We start from the raw sequence: 18,040 nt of genomic DNA on the forward strand, positions 1-18,040 counted from the left end.
AACAACATATTCCGAACTCTGTCCTAAAAATAAGACATAAAATGCAGATTTTTGAACTTTCCACACCCAAATCACAAGTTCAGGAACTTATAACTGAGATCGCTTGTGTGGATTGTGATTGACTGGGTCACTCCTATTCAAGAATTAACAAGGGCCCATTTTTTGTATGTTAGAGGAGCTTTGATAAAAATATTGAAGAAGGTCCAAGCTTTAACAGGCGGAGCATTTTAAACATGCCTGTTGCAGGTAGCTATGCCAGCTCCTAGGTAGGTGACGGATGGGAATGCATGATTCCTTTCAAACCAATGGCAGTTTTTCTGGGCTCATTCCACTCCATTGTTTTTAGCTCATCTGTGCCATTAAAGAGAAGGACTAACCATATGCAAATCAGTCACAAAGGAGAGAGTCCACTCCAAACTGATGGGCCACAATTTAACGTCCCTCTGTTGAGTCACACAAGCCATCCCAGCAGACACGTGACACAGAATGACTAATACCCATTCTATCCCACCCTCAGCTGCACACTGGCCTAGTTTAACATTTACCCTATGTATGGCGCCACCTTTTGGGGGCAAGCAGACCCCTTCATGGACCCTTTATGGATGCACACCTGAAACACTAGCCTTCCACTCCCCTTCATTTGATATTTAATTTTGCAGCTAAAAACCACACAAAACCACCACAAGCCATGCACACATATAGGCCTAGATTTACTGAGCCAATATGTTATCCTTGTGTCGTGCAAGAAAAGCACAGCCAATGCAAAGGCTTCAGTAAGATTTACAAAGCCACGCAGGGGGGGGGATTTGAGCTGCTTTGCATGATGTTGTAAAGTAATGTAACACAGCAACTTGCACTGCAATACATTACATTTCAAGCTGGTAGGCGTTCCAGAGGTGGAGCATGGGCATTCCTGTGCATCCATCCGTGGATTTGATGCAGTTCCAGATTTGCAAAGGTTTGTAAACCTGGGATGGTGCCATTTCGGTACAGCTCACAAGAGGATGGCATTAGAAGGAGAAAAATATTTTTTTCTCTTCAATATTTCCTCTTTTGATTGTTTCGAGCATGAAGTGACCCCTTCCTGCACAAAAACAATCCTGGTTGCAATGAAGGCACACTTACAGAATGGCGCCTAGGTGCCTGTGTTGGTGCTAGGCAGCACAAAGTGGGCCAGCACTAGAATGGAACAGAAGTGCGCTATATTTTAGTAGATATGGCACATTTCTACTCTCTCCGTCTCACGCAACACTGTGCAGCAACTTTGGTTTATGTCTTGAATTGCGTCAAACATTAGTACACAGGCATAGTATTCCAACTGTTGAGCCACACTTCATCGGTTGTTGACCTGTGGGGAAGAGGATGATAGTGTCTATTGGGCACCAAGAGATTTTCCAGAGCTACACGGCCTCCAAAGTGCTGGGCCAGAGTCAATCACATGTGTGTCTGCCCTAACATCTCACTAACTTTGGCCCAGCCAGGGGGTCTCCATATTCCCCAGAAGATCGGTGCGCTTCGAAGCACCTGACCAATTAAAACGTGAATTCTAAGTGAAAGGCCTGTTGGGTGGCTAGTTCATGGGGCCCTTTGGAGAATGATGGGCTGCTTCCCGAGTGAGGCTGAGGCAGAAGGGGTGCACTCACTCTCTCCTTGACGCCAGGGTCCCCCCGTTGCTTGTGACATCCACCGTGCTGAAGGGAAGGTTCACTGTGATGTCCGTCACCGCCACGCCAGAGAAAGTCGGCTCACTGAAAGAGAAGAACACATGTTACCAGTGGGGTGCAGTCTTGTCTGATGTACCCCAGAGACCAGAGCACCTATCCTGCCACCTCCCACACTCAACTGTGTTATTCTTTCTCCCTAAACTCTTGATATTTCGCCCCGCCTCCTCCCCCATGTCTGCTGAGAATGGAAGCGTGTGTGCATCACTTCCACCTTAGTATTAAACAATAACTGAGCCTTTGCATGAACCTCTGAGGTACACAGACCAGTCAGCAGGAGGGTGGTCTCTGGGGTTTCCTAGACCACCTTGGGTAAACACTATTCGGAAGCAGGCTGATCACTGACCCCCCTAAACCCCCCAGGGCCCCTCTGAGATTTACTAGATCACCTCATGATTATTACCATCCTTACACCCCCACGAAAACCAATTCATGGCTTAACATAAAATATCTGGAGCTGAGAAGTTTTGGCCCAAGGGGAATTATACTCTCCTATGTTGGGTTCTGAGGGCCAGAAGTTTGTGAAGGCCTTTCTTGTGCTTTTTACAGCTCTTGGACACTGTGGAAAGAGGACTGGTGAGGCCAACTGTTTAACTTTTAATCTGAAGGCCTACCCCACCACACCACTTATGAAATTGAACAAAAAGATCATTTCTAAACTTTTACGGACTTTTTAAGTGAATCTAGAAATTAACGTCAAACACATTTGGTTTCTGGAAGCATGTGAGCCTGCATGTCTGTGCACTGGCGTGCACTTGGGTTTGTGTGCGCGCACGCAAGGATGTACGCTTGCGTGTGTCTGAGAATGAACACATGTGTTTATATGGGTGCTTGTGTATGTGCATATCTTTCAATGTGTGAGTTTATGGCTATGTGATTTTTAAGCATGGTCAAGAGCGTGTGCGTGAGTGTGTGATTCAGTATTTTGGGTATCGATGTGTGCATATATATGGCTTCTGTTTGTGCATACGAGCATCTATAGTTTTAGCCTATCTGCATTGCGGCTATTTTTGCACATTAGTATGTGCGATGTGTCACCATCCGTATTAGCCCGAAACCAGTCCTAGGATGCTTGTTTCAGGACCAGGGAAGACCTGGCTTGGTAGTTCGGGCTGGAGTGTTCCCATGAGGCACAGGGTCAAGACTGATTTGCATATAGCTGTGTCTGAACTGGGGTGGCAAAGTGAGCTAAAGAACAATGATGGATTCAACCCAGATCTGTGACTGGGGGTGAGTGTCCGAAAAGTTTCAGCGCTCCTTTTCAGCGCTCCGTCCATCATCTCCTTGTGTTTACCATCCCTGTGAGTGCCTTTCATTCTCAATGGGTCTCAAATTGCGATCTGTCTCATGAATAATAATCAGGCAGGTCCCTTGCGACCCATTTGAGAATCACAAACAGTGTCTCAGACACTGTTGTGCATTCCATTTTGCGAGTCGCAAAAAATTGCAATTTGCGAGTCGCAAAATAGAATGGTTGTATTGTGTGAGCTGACTTATGTTCTAATAGGTCAGTTCACAAAATTCCATTTTAGAGTGAGTGTCCGTCCAACCTACTTAATAAATATTAATTAAACAGGTCGCAAATTGCAACTCACTCCGATTGGCCACAATCACTGGGATGGTGGCCTGCAAAGGTCAACAGACCACCATCCCCGTGATTGCTTTTGAAACATGAAAACGTTTCTTTTTTAAAGAAGTCCGATTTCCGTAAAGGAAACTGGACTGGTTTTTTAAAAAAAAGTTTTCATTTAAAAAAAGTTTCGGTGAGAGTTGGCAGTGGTTCACTGCTCCCCAATCAGCAAAGTGTAAGGGTTGGCCTGGTAGTGCGTATCTACGTGTGCTTGTGTGCTTGTAATGGATGTGCTTGTAGGGGAATGTATGTGTGCAAGTGAAGATGTACTGTACATATAAAGTGCAATCATGGCAACCCACGCCTGAGATCCCATTGCCCGTAAGCGGGACAGTACCTGTCGAATCCCAGGGTTCTGCACACTGCTATCGCCCTCTGCTGGTTGAAAGTGTCAAAGCAGACCAGGCCCCAGGTTCCGCTCAGCTGAATGTTGGCCTGCAGAATGGAGCGTGCTTCTGAGATCCTGACTGAAGAGAAAGAGAGAGAAAAGATGTTAGTTCTGTAGGTTCAGCCAGTTGATGGGGTACAACGGGGTCTGCAGAGTGAGGTGAGCAATCACACAACCTTTCCAAGGCTTATCAGGGACAGGATAGCTCAACAAGTGTTTACACCGGTTCATAGGAGCGGTGTCTGCAGTGCGGCACTCGTTTAGGGTCAAAACCAGTCACTAGTTAGGTGCCTCTAACATGAGAGTGATTTTGTCTCTTTACAAGAACCAGCCTGTCAGGAGTTCTCCCAGGCCCCTCATGTTTAGTCCCTCACCACCTTAGGCGGATGATTTGAGGGGTTTCAAACTCCCATGTCTATGCCATGACTCCTACAAACTCACATGGTGCCGGGGTGGTGATGTCAATCTTCACCACGCAGTTCGCTTCGTCCTGCCCTTCGGCGCAGTCTTCCTTCCCATCACACCATTTGCTCAGTGGGATGAACTTGAAGGACTTTGTGCAGAAGAAGTAGTAGTTATCCAAGATGACCTTAACTGAGACAAGCAAAGCAGAAACAATAAAGTGAGACAGCTTGTAGGAGGGTCTGAGGTAGCAGTCACTTAGACACCAAGAAACAGGGGTAGGCCCGCGTCCAAGACAACCTTAGCTGAGACACAGGAGCTAGAGGGGGTGAGACGGTTCATACTCCATGGACGGGGTACTGGGCCAGCGATGGACTTTGACACCAGAAAAATCCCACTTTTAAGGGAACCTTTACCAGGACAGGGACAGTGAGAGAGATGGCATGAGACTTGGGTCAGGCTCCAAGTAGGAGGAGGTTCTGTGCAACCCATCACTGAGACATCAACAAAAAATGGTTGAACTTGATCCTCATACAACATTAACCATGACAAGGAGAAACTCCTTGTAGGAGGCTGCGAGCTAGCAATCACTCGGACACCAACAAACTATGGAAGGCCTTGCCTCCCCAGCAATATAATAAGCACCTATGAATGGATACAACCATTGGGCTACTTGATGGCACTGGTGGTCAGTGCTACATGATGCCACAATTGTTCAACCACATAGGATGCACACTGCATTCGCACTGCCCAGTGAATGACTTAAAAGACAAGAGAACTCACTTAGAATTCCCATCACCACGATAGCTGCTGCCACCAGGATGGCGGCAATGATTGGGACACCATACTTTTTGAACATGGCGGTCTTGCTCCGCTTCCGGGTATCTGGGTTGGCGATGACGCGCCCAGCTCTTGAGGCTTCTGTGACCATGGTGGCACCTGTGGCTTGGGCAGCCGCTGTAATTCAGGTAGATCAAATTGGATCTCGTCCACCTGCAATGAAGACAGAGCAGATTACACATTCATCAGGTCTGCAATACAACCCTTTCCCTCAGGTCTCACAACCTCTTTGCACGTCGATCAGGATCTGGCACTAGGATGTGGGAAATCTCCACTGATACCCCTCATTTTCAAGGTTCACCCTTGACATAATTTGATCATTGCATCTTCCTGCTCAAGCCCTACTGTAAGAGCAGCAATAATATCTTGCTTACACACCAGACTATTACTAACAGGCCAGCAACGTGTGGAAGAAAGGCTGGACCAGGCCATGATCGGAAAGTCTATGTTTATCGTATGTTCTCCACTGCAGCGATAACTCAGCTGTGCCTTCATGCTCACCCGGCAGCACCTATTGTGAAATGCTCGCTCATGCCAGCAGTACCGTCTTAAGGGTTTTGAGGGCTCCAGGCAAGACATATTTTAGGGGCCCTGGCGCGGACCAAATTTCAACTTTGTATTACCCATTTTCTGCTAATCAAGATGACGTGGTGCTAAACAATGACAATGATATGTTAAACTTCAACAGGGTCACAGAAAAACAGTTGAAATAGGTCTTTCCCAAGACCCCACAGAACCTTAAAATGACTCTGGGTAGCGAGACAGTGTCTGAGGTAGTTAGAGAGAGTGAGAGAGAGCAAGAGAGAGCGAGAGAGAGTGAGAGAGAGAGAGAGAAAGAGAGAGAGAGAGGTTTAGAGGGACTATTAGAATAGAAAGTGCAAATATGGGACGAGACTCTATCCCCCATTTGGACCTTCGGCTTGAGTCAGACTAGCTCTCCAGGCAGATTCAAGAGTGTTGGCAGGTCCTGAGGGCAGAGCGGGCCCTCTTTCTATATGAGACCTCATGTATGGATAGAACAGCATTGGGAACCCTCTCCAGCTGCTGAAGTCTGAGTGAGTCCGGGTCTCATTGGGTCCCCACAGATACATCAGTTGATAGTGTTTCATTACTCATAATCTTTCCCTTTTGCCCAGGATCCCTACACAGAGCTTTCTGGAGCTAGCTTCCATTTTGGTGTGCCAGGATATATCCTTAGGGGTGTCATCTGGAGAGGACTCCAGCATATCAACATTTAATATGCATCAAAACATGGCTGTTTACAAGATGCTTTGCAGCATTGCTTACACTCTGAACCCGGGCACGCATAGCAATGATTGGCGGCAGAATGGATTGCAAAGAGATCGATAGGAGGATTGGATAACTGGAAGATTATCTAATGGCCAATAGGGTTAGGAAGTGAGTAGAATTCACAGGTCATTGCACCTCATCCAGACACCATATTTTGAGGCTGGGGCTTATTGGTTAAGATACCTTGTTATCAGAGATATTAGTCCAATAGAAGCTAGTCAAGTATACACCTTCCAGAAGACATGAGGTTGCCAGATGAAACTTTATAACTGGGTAGATGGTGTTCAGACGATGTTGAGCTAGATGGCAACCCAAGGAACCAGCCAGAGGATAAGCAAGGCTGCAGTGTTTAGAATACACCCAACTGCTGTTGACATTGACCAAGTTTAACCAGAACGGCACTCACGATAGCTAGGAAATGCAAACTAAGGCTTGATGTCAATAACACTCTGGCGAAGCCCGATATTCGAATGTTAGTCTGATAGAATCTTGTTCTATTCATGTGCACGCTGGTGGTTGCTATTTTACAACTGTGCAATGCACACCCATGTCACCAATGATGTGACCCACACTATACAAAAGCCCAAATAAATGAATAAATAAATAAATAAATGCGTAAATAAATATATAAATAAATACATAAATGCTTTAGTTATTTTACTTTGTATGAGGAAAACTGTGGTCAAGAGATGGTTCAGTCATTTCTGCTGCATTGTTCAAACTCTTAGATTGATTAGGCACGCTCCATCACAGGATCCACAGCACAAGGCCGTCTCCCAAGTATCACATAATGCATAGGCCGGTAGTAAAGTCTGCTATCAGAAGGCAGGGTGTTCTCGCCTGCTACCCAGCCTCTGGCAGCACACAGCTTCTTGCTAGATGAGATACATAGCCCACACACTACATTCTGCCCACTAGCTCCTCAGCTCAAGTGATACTATGCAAACACCTGTGGACATGTTTGTACATACCTGGGTATAATGCCAGAATTGGGCGCGGTGGAAAGTTGAAACAGTGGATGAGAGATCAGACAGTGAAAGTCCAAGGGTTGGAGGACGTTAGTTGTTGCCTTCACCATTCAGCGGAAGCTCCAAATAAAGTTCCTCAAACGTGGCAACTGCAAACAAGAAAGCAAACAGGTAAGAAGCATACGACTGCTGGGTGTTCAAGCGCAACTGTAACCGGTGTCACACTGTAAGGCCTTTTCTCTAAACCTTGGGGTAGTCAGCGGTTACTGGGCAGTATCTGTGTGGGTGCTGCAAATTTTGGGTGACCAGACATCCCGGATTTGACCGGATAGTCCAGGTTTTTCATGGACTGTTCAGGAGTCCGACACCTTTTTGCACAACAAAGAAATGTCCTGGTTTTTGAGAGGGTCAGATGAGCGTGCACATTATCACAGTGTGGTACAGGTTCACATTTCCTCTGACCCTCTCAACACAGGAACATAAGTTGAGCTGTTTGACAAGCTCGCCTATCCCCTCTGGGGGGGTGCCGCACCATCAACCCCCCCACTCTCCTTTTTCCAACCAGAACAAATACTTTTTCCTTGTATTTACAACAATAAGTGCTCCTGCGTACGTTGTAGGTCGAAGCACGCCCCGTCCCACAGTGGAACGGGGTGGACCCGATGATGAAGCATTCCACCAACAGGTCATCTCTAGTGGGTGAGGGTTTTATAAGAAAAACCTTTGATTTCCCTTCATGGAGAGCAGTTTGCACAAAACTGAACTGGATTTTAATTTTTGTGAAATAATGTATATGTAGAGGAGGCCAAAACCTAGAAAAACCTCTTACTCCCCCCATTTTTTTGATTTAGTTTTCACTGTAAGACCAGTGATCGAAGTAGGTAAGGTTCTGTTGAGAGCGGCGTTCCCAAAAAGGTGTAAAATTGGTTAATCAGCTAATCTAAAGGCAGCTTAGGAACCAGTATATTATTTGTTTGACATAATCATTCGACACTTCATGGTGACAAAGTGGTAATCCTTTTGATAGGTACTGTCTGGCTGTTACTAGTTCTGAAGTGCAAACCTATAAATATGGTTTGCACTACGTGCAGTCCGATTGGGCATTCCCAACTATATAGGTGAAAGGCCAATAAAATAGTCACAGGATATTTTCTTCCGTTTTAGCTACGGTTCTGACCCTGGTCACAGACTCAATGACCCCACAACATTGTACTCAGGGTCCCAGTTTTCATGCTTGTGTTATGCACTTTAACCTTTCAGTAATAGAACACACACGTTAACATTGAGGCCTATAGACATGTCATCCTATGGGGAAGGGTCAGTGGATTTCAGGTGTCTTCAGATAAAGAAGCACTCAGATCTCATACTTCCACTTTGTTTACAGTCTCCTTGCAATGGCATCAAATGCACCAGACAGAATGTTAAAGTATATTAAGTTTGCTAATATACAGTTGCCCTCTGTTCTGCTTTCTCGGCGCCCCAGGTTAAAGGCAGGGCCACTGGGATTATGAGATTGTGCGGCCATGGTGATTTTCGCATAATCGCATATTTGCTGCATTTGCGACAAACCCTGGGCAGAAAACTACGCTATGCTCGCAGAGTGTGCGTAGCGAGCGCAACTATGTGCTACGCGAATCACACGTAGCACAGTGCAAAAACACATAGCGTAGCGGGTATTTTTTGCTCGCTCGCGGTCCTCAATGTCAAATTGGCGCCCATGAGCGAGCAAAGTCAACTTCCCGGCAAGACTTTTTCCTCGTTCGCGATCGGCAACATCAATTTGTCGATCGCGAGCGTGGAAAATAAACCTCCTGGCGAGATTCTCAATGCGGGGAGGTCAGGTTTCTCATTGCGAGTGGTCGTGTATGCTTGCGACCGCTAGCGATGAGAAACTACCAGTCCGAGTTGAGAAAGCTGCCGCTCAAGTACAAATCTACTCGAGCGGCAGAAAACGACCACTTGCACTGTGCATGATGCCTTTCGCAATGATTGCACAGTGCGGACAAACATCCGGCACTGTGCAATCATTGCGAACATCATTTCCCTACCGCACTACACAGTTCGCGTAGCTATGCGTAGCGCGACGTAGTGCAAAGTGCCCGTAGCGTAGCGTGACTACGCGAACTATGCCCAGGGTTATTTGCCACACAATCCATCAACTGCTGCATAATAAGCAGATTTTAACAAAAAAAATTGTTTCCACCTCAAATGGTTCAAAAGTTAGTAAAAACGCAGTGACACCTGTTGCCGCGCAGTGGAAGGGCATTTGCAAAGGTTGACTGGTCACCTCTCCGTAGCTTATTGCTATATTTGGGTGTTAAACTAATGCTAATGAGGTGCAACCAATGCCCAGACAGTGTTAACAAGTTTAAAAATGAAGTAAAACTATCTCGAAACGTGCTGCATGATGCCACGTAATTTGCCTTTTTGTTGCATAATTTACTCACCTCTGCTGCATAATTTGACCCTCCCCTGATGTCTAATTCCAGTGGCTCTGGTTGTTGGGTGGCAACTCAGTGGATTCGAGTGACAAGGACACACAGTGAGGGAAACTCCTTAAATCTTACACCACCAGGTTCAGTAAACGAGCCCATGCACACACTGAGCAAACAGAGCTCTCTGGCATAAGGAAAGGTTTCAATAGGCCTTTTGTACTCTGGCAGGGTTATGGGCTCGATGCAGATTCCAACCAGATAGTAGAAAGAGTGGGCCTGCAATGGGGTTTGCAGTGCCACACCAAGGCTGCTGCAATGACTGTTCGGCCGGAATGCTCTTACCCAGGGCTTTAAGTGGCCTGAGTCTTGCCGGTGCTTAACACCGGCAGTTTTAAAAGGCGGGTGCCGAAACTGGTCCCTATCGGGCTCTCCATTTTTACCCTCACTCTAGGTGAATTTTTTTAAACTCTGCAGCAGTGCCACCCTTCACTGTCTGATGTAACTTCAAAGAGCCTGGTTATAGTTTTTTCACAGTCTCATGATTTTAGAATTGAAGCATGTTCAATATTATACACAACGAAGCCATAGTTTATCTTATGCAAATAACAACCATTGACAAAGTCAATAGTCCTGGCTTGTTGTAGGTGTGATGTTACTTGTTGTATTATGTATCGGCATGCAATGACAGAAACAGCAAAATACCAGTCAGGTGGCACTCTATGCTAAGCACAAATTGTTAGCTTAAGTGTTTTTAAGCCACGCCATTAATTATACCGACCATGCCCTTTGAGAGATGACCCCCTCCCTCCCCCAGTTTTCTCATCCCACTGAAAGCCCTGGCCTTACCCTGTGCATGGAATCATTATCTTGTGCTGCGTGCAACATGCCTTTGGAGGGGACACCACTCATTCCACACATGGGTGCAATGCAAACCACAAGTGCATTCACACTACACACGCTCAATGGGAAGAGAAGCCCCCAGTTGTCTGAGTGAAGGGTGTTTCTAAAGCACTCTGATACCAGGTAAGGATTCGGGTCCTAAATGGGAAAGGGGGGTTACCTGGAGAGAGCTTGATATATTCACCCCCAGAGGCACTGTACCGCCTCAATCGATTTTCATCTTCCACAAACAGTCAGTCTCCTATTGGTCTGGTTGGGGACCAGTGCGGACCCTTTACTATGTGGGGATCACACTTCGGACGCACTCTCAGTTCAGCAGAGCAACCCAAACACACATGGAGCACTTCCGGCGTGCTCCCAGATGTCAGTTCGCTGGGAGAAAAACAATGGACCAGTGGGGAGTAGGTGAACAGGGGTGAGGTGGCACTGGGCTGTAACTTGGGTTCCTGAAGACATGCAGTCAATGCTTTAAATTGAACAGTAGAAATGCTGGACTCAATCTTTAGCGTACCTGTTTGCTCCGGAGAAGTGCCGGTACGCAGGGTTGGACTAGCCTACAGAGAAATCAGGCAGTGCCCGGTGGGCTGGTATGACAGGTCAGTGTGTGGGCCGGTTTGAGCTGTATTCACAGGCCCTGTCCGGGTAAAGGGCTGTAGAGGTCTACCTGGCGTTCTGGGCTAATGACGTATCGGACACAATGATCTGTGAATAAACTAGATTGTGCTAATCAGAGCTACTCAGTGGCACCAGGACAAGCGTGATTGACAGCTTCAGACCGCACTGGCTGTCAGCCACTATCGCTTTCCATTTTAGGACTTGAACAGAAGGTCATTCTAGCAAGGCTGAATGCGAAAAGTCCCAAAACAATACATGGCATCTCTTCAGTGTTTAATTTGAGCCTGTGGTTTCCGGTGTTTGGCACCAGCACCTAATTGTGAATACCGGCACTATGACAGTCTGCCACATGGTGGTGCTGTCTGTGTAATTTAGAGATGAGCAGAACAATAGCTGTTTATCAATTTAATATGCATTAAAATGATTAATTCTTGACACCCGCGCCATTCTTATTACTTTGGTGGCCTGGAATAGTCTGAATAATCACACATGTAGGAGTGTTATGGTTGGTAGTTGCATAGGTATTGTCAGGGTCAGCTTGGGATGAAAAATTGGCCCAGGCACCCAGAAAAAAAAGAGGCCCACAATTGCAGTTCGCAACCATTCATGCCGAAAAAGCCAACCGTTTCGGGTAAGATTTGTTTTTAAATTGCAAAGTTATTTAAAACTTTTGTGTTTCTTGTGTTTTTTCTCTCATTCCTTTGCACAGTATTTGAACGGAACTCCTAACCTCAATCCGAGAAAACTGGCAGCAGCACCTGAGGTTAGTCTGTCTGGTCATTGTGACCAGCTGTGGGGGACAAAAGCTTCCTTTTTGCGCCTGCGACTTGTTAATTGCACTGCTCAAAGACACACCTCTTTCAGAGGCTCACTGACACCTTCTGGGGCCCAAGATGCAAGAAGGTGCACCACATGATGGCGTCCTCCTGACGCCCTATTGCCGTTCTGCAAATAACAATTAATGGCCCTAATATGTGGCCTGCTCAGATTACCTCTCACCTGACGCTGGAAAAAGCTTGGAAAAATCAGCCTAGGTATATGGAGTTGCTTGATCCACAGACTAAATAAAATCGGCCCCCAAGCTGGCCTCTGCCACAGCCCCCTCAGGCACCGGCCGATTGCCCGCCCTGACAATCAATCAATCAATCAGGCATTTGTAGAGTGCACTAATCACCCGTGAGGGTCTCAAGGCGCTGAGGGGGCGGGGGGTGTGCAGCTAAGCGGGGGTGCAGCTACTGCTCGAACATCCAGGTCTTGAGACGTCTCCTGAAGGTCAGCAGGTCCTGGGTCTGGCGCAGATGGGTGGGGAGGGTGGCGAGGTAGGAAAAGGATCTGCCGACGGTGGTGGTCCTGTGGATGCGTGGGACTGTGGCGAGGGCGAGGTCGGCGGAGCAAAGCTGGCTATTCAGGGTGTAGAAGGTGAGACGCTTGTTGAGGTATGCTGGACCCTGGGTAGTGTCGTTGGCAGCGCTGGCAAGACGAGTGGTTAAAGCTGCAGTGACCTACCAGCGAGGGCCCTGGCACATTTTTATTACAAATTATGCGCTGCGCCTTTTGGCAGCCGTGGTTCAGACTGCTGTCACAGGAAGCTAGGTTCTCTGCCCATGACAGAGTTAGATAGACAGCGGTTGCCTCTGAATAGATGTGGAGACCTGTAATGTGTCTGTACTCTATCTATGCAGGAACCGCCAGGGCTCCCTACCCCAGAACTATGCAGACGCTCTTCAAACAAGGCACAGAGCTAGAGAAAGTTCAGTGTGGCACCCACAGTGGAGAAAGCCTGGGCTGGTTGCCCCGGGTCCCGCTCTTTTCGGGGCCTTGACACTCTTGTATCTATTTATACCACAAAAGCAGCCTGCCTGCTGATTTTGTGGTCGATTTAGTATGACGCAGGTGGCGCGCGAGAGACGCCGGTAGGTGGAGCCACGTGCTCAAAATGGCTCGACATGCCTCCCGGGACACATTCTTTGGTTGTATTTTGAAAGGAGTGCTCCATACCATGGATCCATTATAGGTGTCCGTGTCCCTCCTGGTGTTGATTATCCCGATCAGAGACGTCTCTAACAGGCGCAGCCCGGAAAGCACCTCAAACGGACCTCGCAGGTGCCATGCTTGTGTCTGCACAGCACGAAAAGGGGCAAGCTGGCACAGGCGTCGGTGCCGACTTACGTCAAGGCTGAGTTTTACCTCAGCACAGGCAGCTTCCCTTTCCCCAAAGCTACTGTCTCCTGCTGCCAGTGTAGGGCTCGAGTGGCAGAATGGGTTGGAACTGCACGTCCCTGGGCACAATGGGATGAGCTCAGATGCGGGTCATTGCCACTGATACCAGGAAGCAGGTGCTTTCCCTCTGAGGTCACTGAAGGAGACCTTACCAAGCAGGTTTGTGCTCTGAAGGGGCGTGGTCACTGACTCTGACATTAGGAACCGCACGTGCCGTCCAGGCGAGGTCACTGGAGGTGCAAGAAGGAGGCCGGGCTCCTGGCTTCAGGACGGGTTGTCCCGGTCGGACACTTGGAATGTTTAGTGAATGACATGTTCACTTCTGAGTAGGACCCGCGTGACGAGCACGACTGTACCGTTGCACATAACAAGGACATGACATATGGATCCTGGGTGAAGGAAATATGGTCTCTGGAAACAGAGTTGCCTCTCGACGGTGGACAGCGGGTACAGGAGCGGGAGGGCTGCCAGAGGCTCTCTCATATGTGGACAGAGTCGTACAATCTCACGCGCTACGCGACAGTCCCGATTACTGATTGCCAAACCCGCCTCTGCACTCAGAATCACTCACTCACTGGAGATTGCACACTGTTCATGACTTGGGCGCAGGCCCGGTTCTAGAGGGTGGCCCAGGTTTTCCCGAAGGATACCTGCCCTGGCCCGCCCAAGGCTATTCAAAAGAGGACAGCCACCCTTTGAGGCCTGTCATGGTCTTCAGCTGTCTAATTATTTCAGGGATAATAAGCAGAGACTGGACGTTGTTGCAGGCGTGGAACCAGCAGGGATAGAAGTTACTGATGTCATACACATATGAACAGTAGGAAAAACCTACTGCACCCCCACTCTAGCTGTATAGAAGACCTAGGGGCATATTATCAAGGACGGCGTTAACATTATCGCCGGTTTAGCGGCAGAAAACTGCCGCTAAACCGGCGATAATGGGCTTGATAATATGCTCTGGAGAATTCCCATAGAAGCCCAAGTTGACACCAGAACATGGGCTTCTATGGGAATTCCATAGAGCATATTATCAAGCTCATAAACCGGCGGTAATTTTTAACGCCGTCCTTGATAATATGCCCCATGATCCTCTCACAAGCTGCTTAAAGGACAAAACCAGAGCCATAGCAGAAACAATCTGGAACCGATTTTACCTTCCCAAGAACATGCAATTAAAATGTACATACAATTAGAACATATGTACTTAGAAGTGGTTTGGTTTATTTTCTTCCTGCTTTGAGGCAGTCTTTCTAACTTGCAGAATAGTCCTAAAAATAGGTTAAATGAAAATAACTTTTTTTTTTTATATGTAGCTATTAATACTACACTTCTGGCATTTTTAAGTGCTATACAAATAACAGATGTCAATTTGTCAAGATGCCATTTTGTGGCACTTTATTTACCCACTTTGGAAGAATGAAAGGCAGAGGTAATGATTTTGTATATCGCTATTATGTGTTTAATTTCAGTGCTGTGATACCATTTTTAGCCATTGTAGTCTGTACCCATAATGCCCTTAAATCCTGATCAATTAGGTGAGTGACAGCGATTAAGTGCAGCTACATAGAATAGAGTAAGAAGTAATGCGTTTATGGCTGCTTAGTCATGAATTATTTATGATCAGTTCACTTTTTGCCATTCTTAGTGGAAACGTTTCAACCATCTTCAACCCATCTTTTGCCTTTGGAAACATTATCTCTCGGTCCAGGGCAATCGCCAGTTTCCAGATGTGGGTATTTGGGCCTAGAGATGTGCGAGCAAAAGGTTCTTCTAGGCGCTTTTGGATGTCGGCCAACTCGGGCTCTTCAGCCGCACATTTCCTGCAGACAAGTCTTGTTGGAACGTGCCACGCTCGGCAGGCACTGATGTGAGACACAGACTGCGCCAGCAGAAAGAACAACCACACGCAAAGAAACAAAGCATTACAAAAACCTGGCAACCCAGAGTGGCATAGTGCCACCAGGCGTAGGGGTGGGGGCAACCACAGGCACAGAAGAGACGGGGGAGCAGATCGGGTGCTCAAGGGCAATGGCGGCCTCTCGGGTGGTGACCCCTTTGTTGCTGGGGGTCGGCCTATCCAAAGTTGACTTCTGACAGACACTCTCTGGTTGTGGGAGTTGGGCGGGCCGGGGCAGCTGTTGGTATGGCCTGGCCACCTTTTAAGACGGAGGTTAAGGATCTTGCAGTCTCTTTGCTGCTTACTCACTGCCGCCCTTAGAACAGTGTGGTCTCACGGCTAGACTGCCGACTTTGGTGTTGGGAAGCCAAGGTTCGAGCCTCTGGGTAGACTTTACATACTGTGATTCTGGGCACATCACTTAATCTCCCGGTGCCTGTAAAAACAAGCATTGGCATAGCCAATAGGTCTCGCCTTTGGGACCTTATAAGTATTTAGTTATGCAGCACAATATCCTTACTGCAACAACATTAACTGTTGCAGAGTAAACACTTATAAAGCCCAAAAAGCGAGACCTATTGGCTATGCCAATGCTTGTTTTGGTTTGTGTTTGCTCAGTATTCATAATTTGAGTGAGGTGGGAGACGCTGGTGATTGCTGTAAGATGCACGACTGCCACCCTGACTTTCTCTGAAGGTGTTGGGTGGCTGTTATTTGTCAGAAGTTGTTCTGTTAGTGATGTTCGTGTGACATGTTCAGAGCGAAAGTGCTGGCCTGTGAGCATGAGATGGTAACTTTGATAGACCTGTGCTGTGTTAGAGGTATGTGACGTGTTCGTTCGTATTTTGGGTATGGTTTTTCTTTGTTGTCCGTGCTACGTTAAGCTCATAGATACCCAGCTATTCAGCATGTTCTGTGCACTGTTTTTAGTATTGTGGACTATAGTGGAAAATAATAAAAATCTGACTCTACTGGGATGTGATGAGCAGATAGGTGTCGTATCCCACTATATACGATCTGTGTCTTTAAGTAGTTTATAAAATTGATTTCTCGTCGGGAAGCATGTTTAGTTTCTCAGACGAACATCCTTTCCCTGATGCTTTGAGCCAAAGTCCAGTGGTTCATCCTCCACTTGCCAGAGTTTGCGAATGGTTGAAGCCTACAGATTAGGTCACAGATTGGTGGGGGACTACGTTTACAAAGGGGTTAAGGAGCCCCTCAGAGGTTACAAACAAAAATCATTGGTTTAAGACTTTTGTATTGAGAAAGCGTATTGGTAAAACGTAGAACACAGCACTATAAGAGCAGCAGCAGTGAGAGTTTCAGTCGGTTTGTAGGAAACGTAAGACCACTCTGTCACGGATGGTGCAACAATATTATGGATGCCGGCAGCTAAATGCTTATTTCCAGCTATGCTCTCAGTAATGGTCAAGCAGAGAGCAAAAAATAAAGACACGCATGCACATAGCCACTAAAACAAGCACAAAAACACCTGGATAAATACATTTAAAAAAAGCAGAAAAGGTAGAAGGAAAGAGAACAAGCTGTAGCCCGGTAACTGACAGGGAAGGGGAGAAGGGAGGGGTAGTAGAAGGGAGGGGGTAGTGAGAGCAGAGGGCAGGGGGTGGAGGAGCATAGAAGGAAAGAGAACAAGCTGTAGCCCGGTAACTGACGAGGAGGGAGGGGGAGAAGGGAGAGGGTAGTGAGAGCAGAGAGCAGGGGGTGGAGGATCATAGAAATAAAAGTGATTTGCGTGCTGTAAGGGTTGTAAGGATTAATGAGCCATGACAGAAAGCCAGATGGCGGCTCTGCGTGTTACCGCACGCGTAACCGCAAGCTTGAGGCCAGCAAAAGCGTGTGATCGGAATTTTATAAGCCCACTTATTAAATGTCTCGCCAGAGCAGCGCATGCGCTGGCTCAGGCGTGACCTAAAAATGAATGTGTCCTTGTGTGACGTAACTGGTGCTCATGTAAAGCGCTCCAATACCTTCGGGTCCAGTTCGCTCAATATAAATCTTCATTAAAAAAACCAAGGGTCTCGAGCTTTTTCTCTTTCTTCAGTTATCCTCTCTACATTGCTACAGGGCTTCGCCCGCCTCTCTGCGCTTCGGACTATTTGGACAGTCGTTTTTTTTGGTGGGGGGGGGGTCAGTTTCATATAGCAAGATGTTGGAGCGCTTATTTTTGGTAGGTACAGGGAGATTAAGTGATTTGCCCTGAATCACAGATTGTTGATCCGACTCAGACTCAAATTGGTTCCCCAGCTCCAAAGTCAGCAGCTCTGGCCGTTAGGCCACATCCCAATTTGGCTATATCTCCCTGTAAAGTGTAGTGTCGGGCCCCTACTTAGGAGTTCGGCAGGACCATGCGCCAGCTTCCTATGCCGGGTCCTTATAAGCAAGTTTCTTGGGGTGGGGATCATTGCGTGACAAGTGCCGCTTATGGTGACATGAGTCTGAGGCGAGGGGGCTGGATCGCCGAGAAGGCGACGCCTCACGTTTTTTTCCTTTTTGTGCCTGTCTGCCTTCAATTAAACAAATGCACAAGATAAGATGCCCTAAAGGAGAGTTAACAATTAACTTTGACTTTACTTGTTCCGTCTGGTGAAAGGTGGTTGTTTATTGCGGTCTGCTGTGTATTTTTCAGGCGCATTGCTCGATGCTCTAAAGTCTATGCAAACAGGTGAAAAAATAGGTAATTTGGTGTTATCTTTTACAGAGTTTTGTGCCTTTT

At 47.2% G+C, this 18,040-nt stretch overlaps 1 protein-coding gene across 1 annotated transcript in view; it reads right to left on the reverse strand.

Moving 5' to 3' along the window:
• The window catches only part of LOC146856951 (transmembrane protease serine 4-like), a 75,978-nt gene that overhangs the window by 40,402 nt on the left and 17,536 nt on the right, over window positions 1-18,040 (reverse strand). The window contains exons 2-6 of the mRNA XM_085647421.1: window positions 7,243-7,388; window positions 4,925-5,134; window positions 4,181-4,333; window positions 3,689-3,818; window positions 1,644-1,748 (exon numbers count right to left, since the gene is read on the reverse strand). Of these exons, the coding sequence (XP_085503547.1) occupies window positions 1,644-1,748; window positions 3,689-3,818; window positions 4,181-4,333; window positions 4,925-5,072 (536 nt within the window). The 5' untranslated portion in view covers window positions 5,073-5,134; window positions 7,243-7,388. The remainder of the gene's footprint in view (window positions 1-1,643; window positions 1,749-3,688; window positions 3,819-4,180; window positions 4,334-4,924; window positions 5,135-7,242; window positions 7,389-18,040) is intronic.

This window comes from Triturus cristatus, chromosome 3_2 (assembly GCF_964204655.1).
Source record: "Triturus cristatus chromosome 3_2, aTriCri1.1, whole genome shotgun sequence".
Lineage (NCBI taxonomy): Eukaryota > Metazoa > Chordata > Amphibia > Caudata > Salamandridae > Triturus > Triturus cristatus.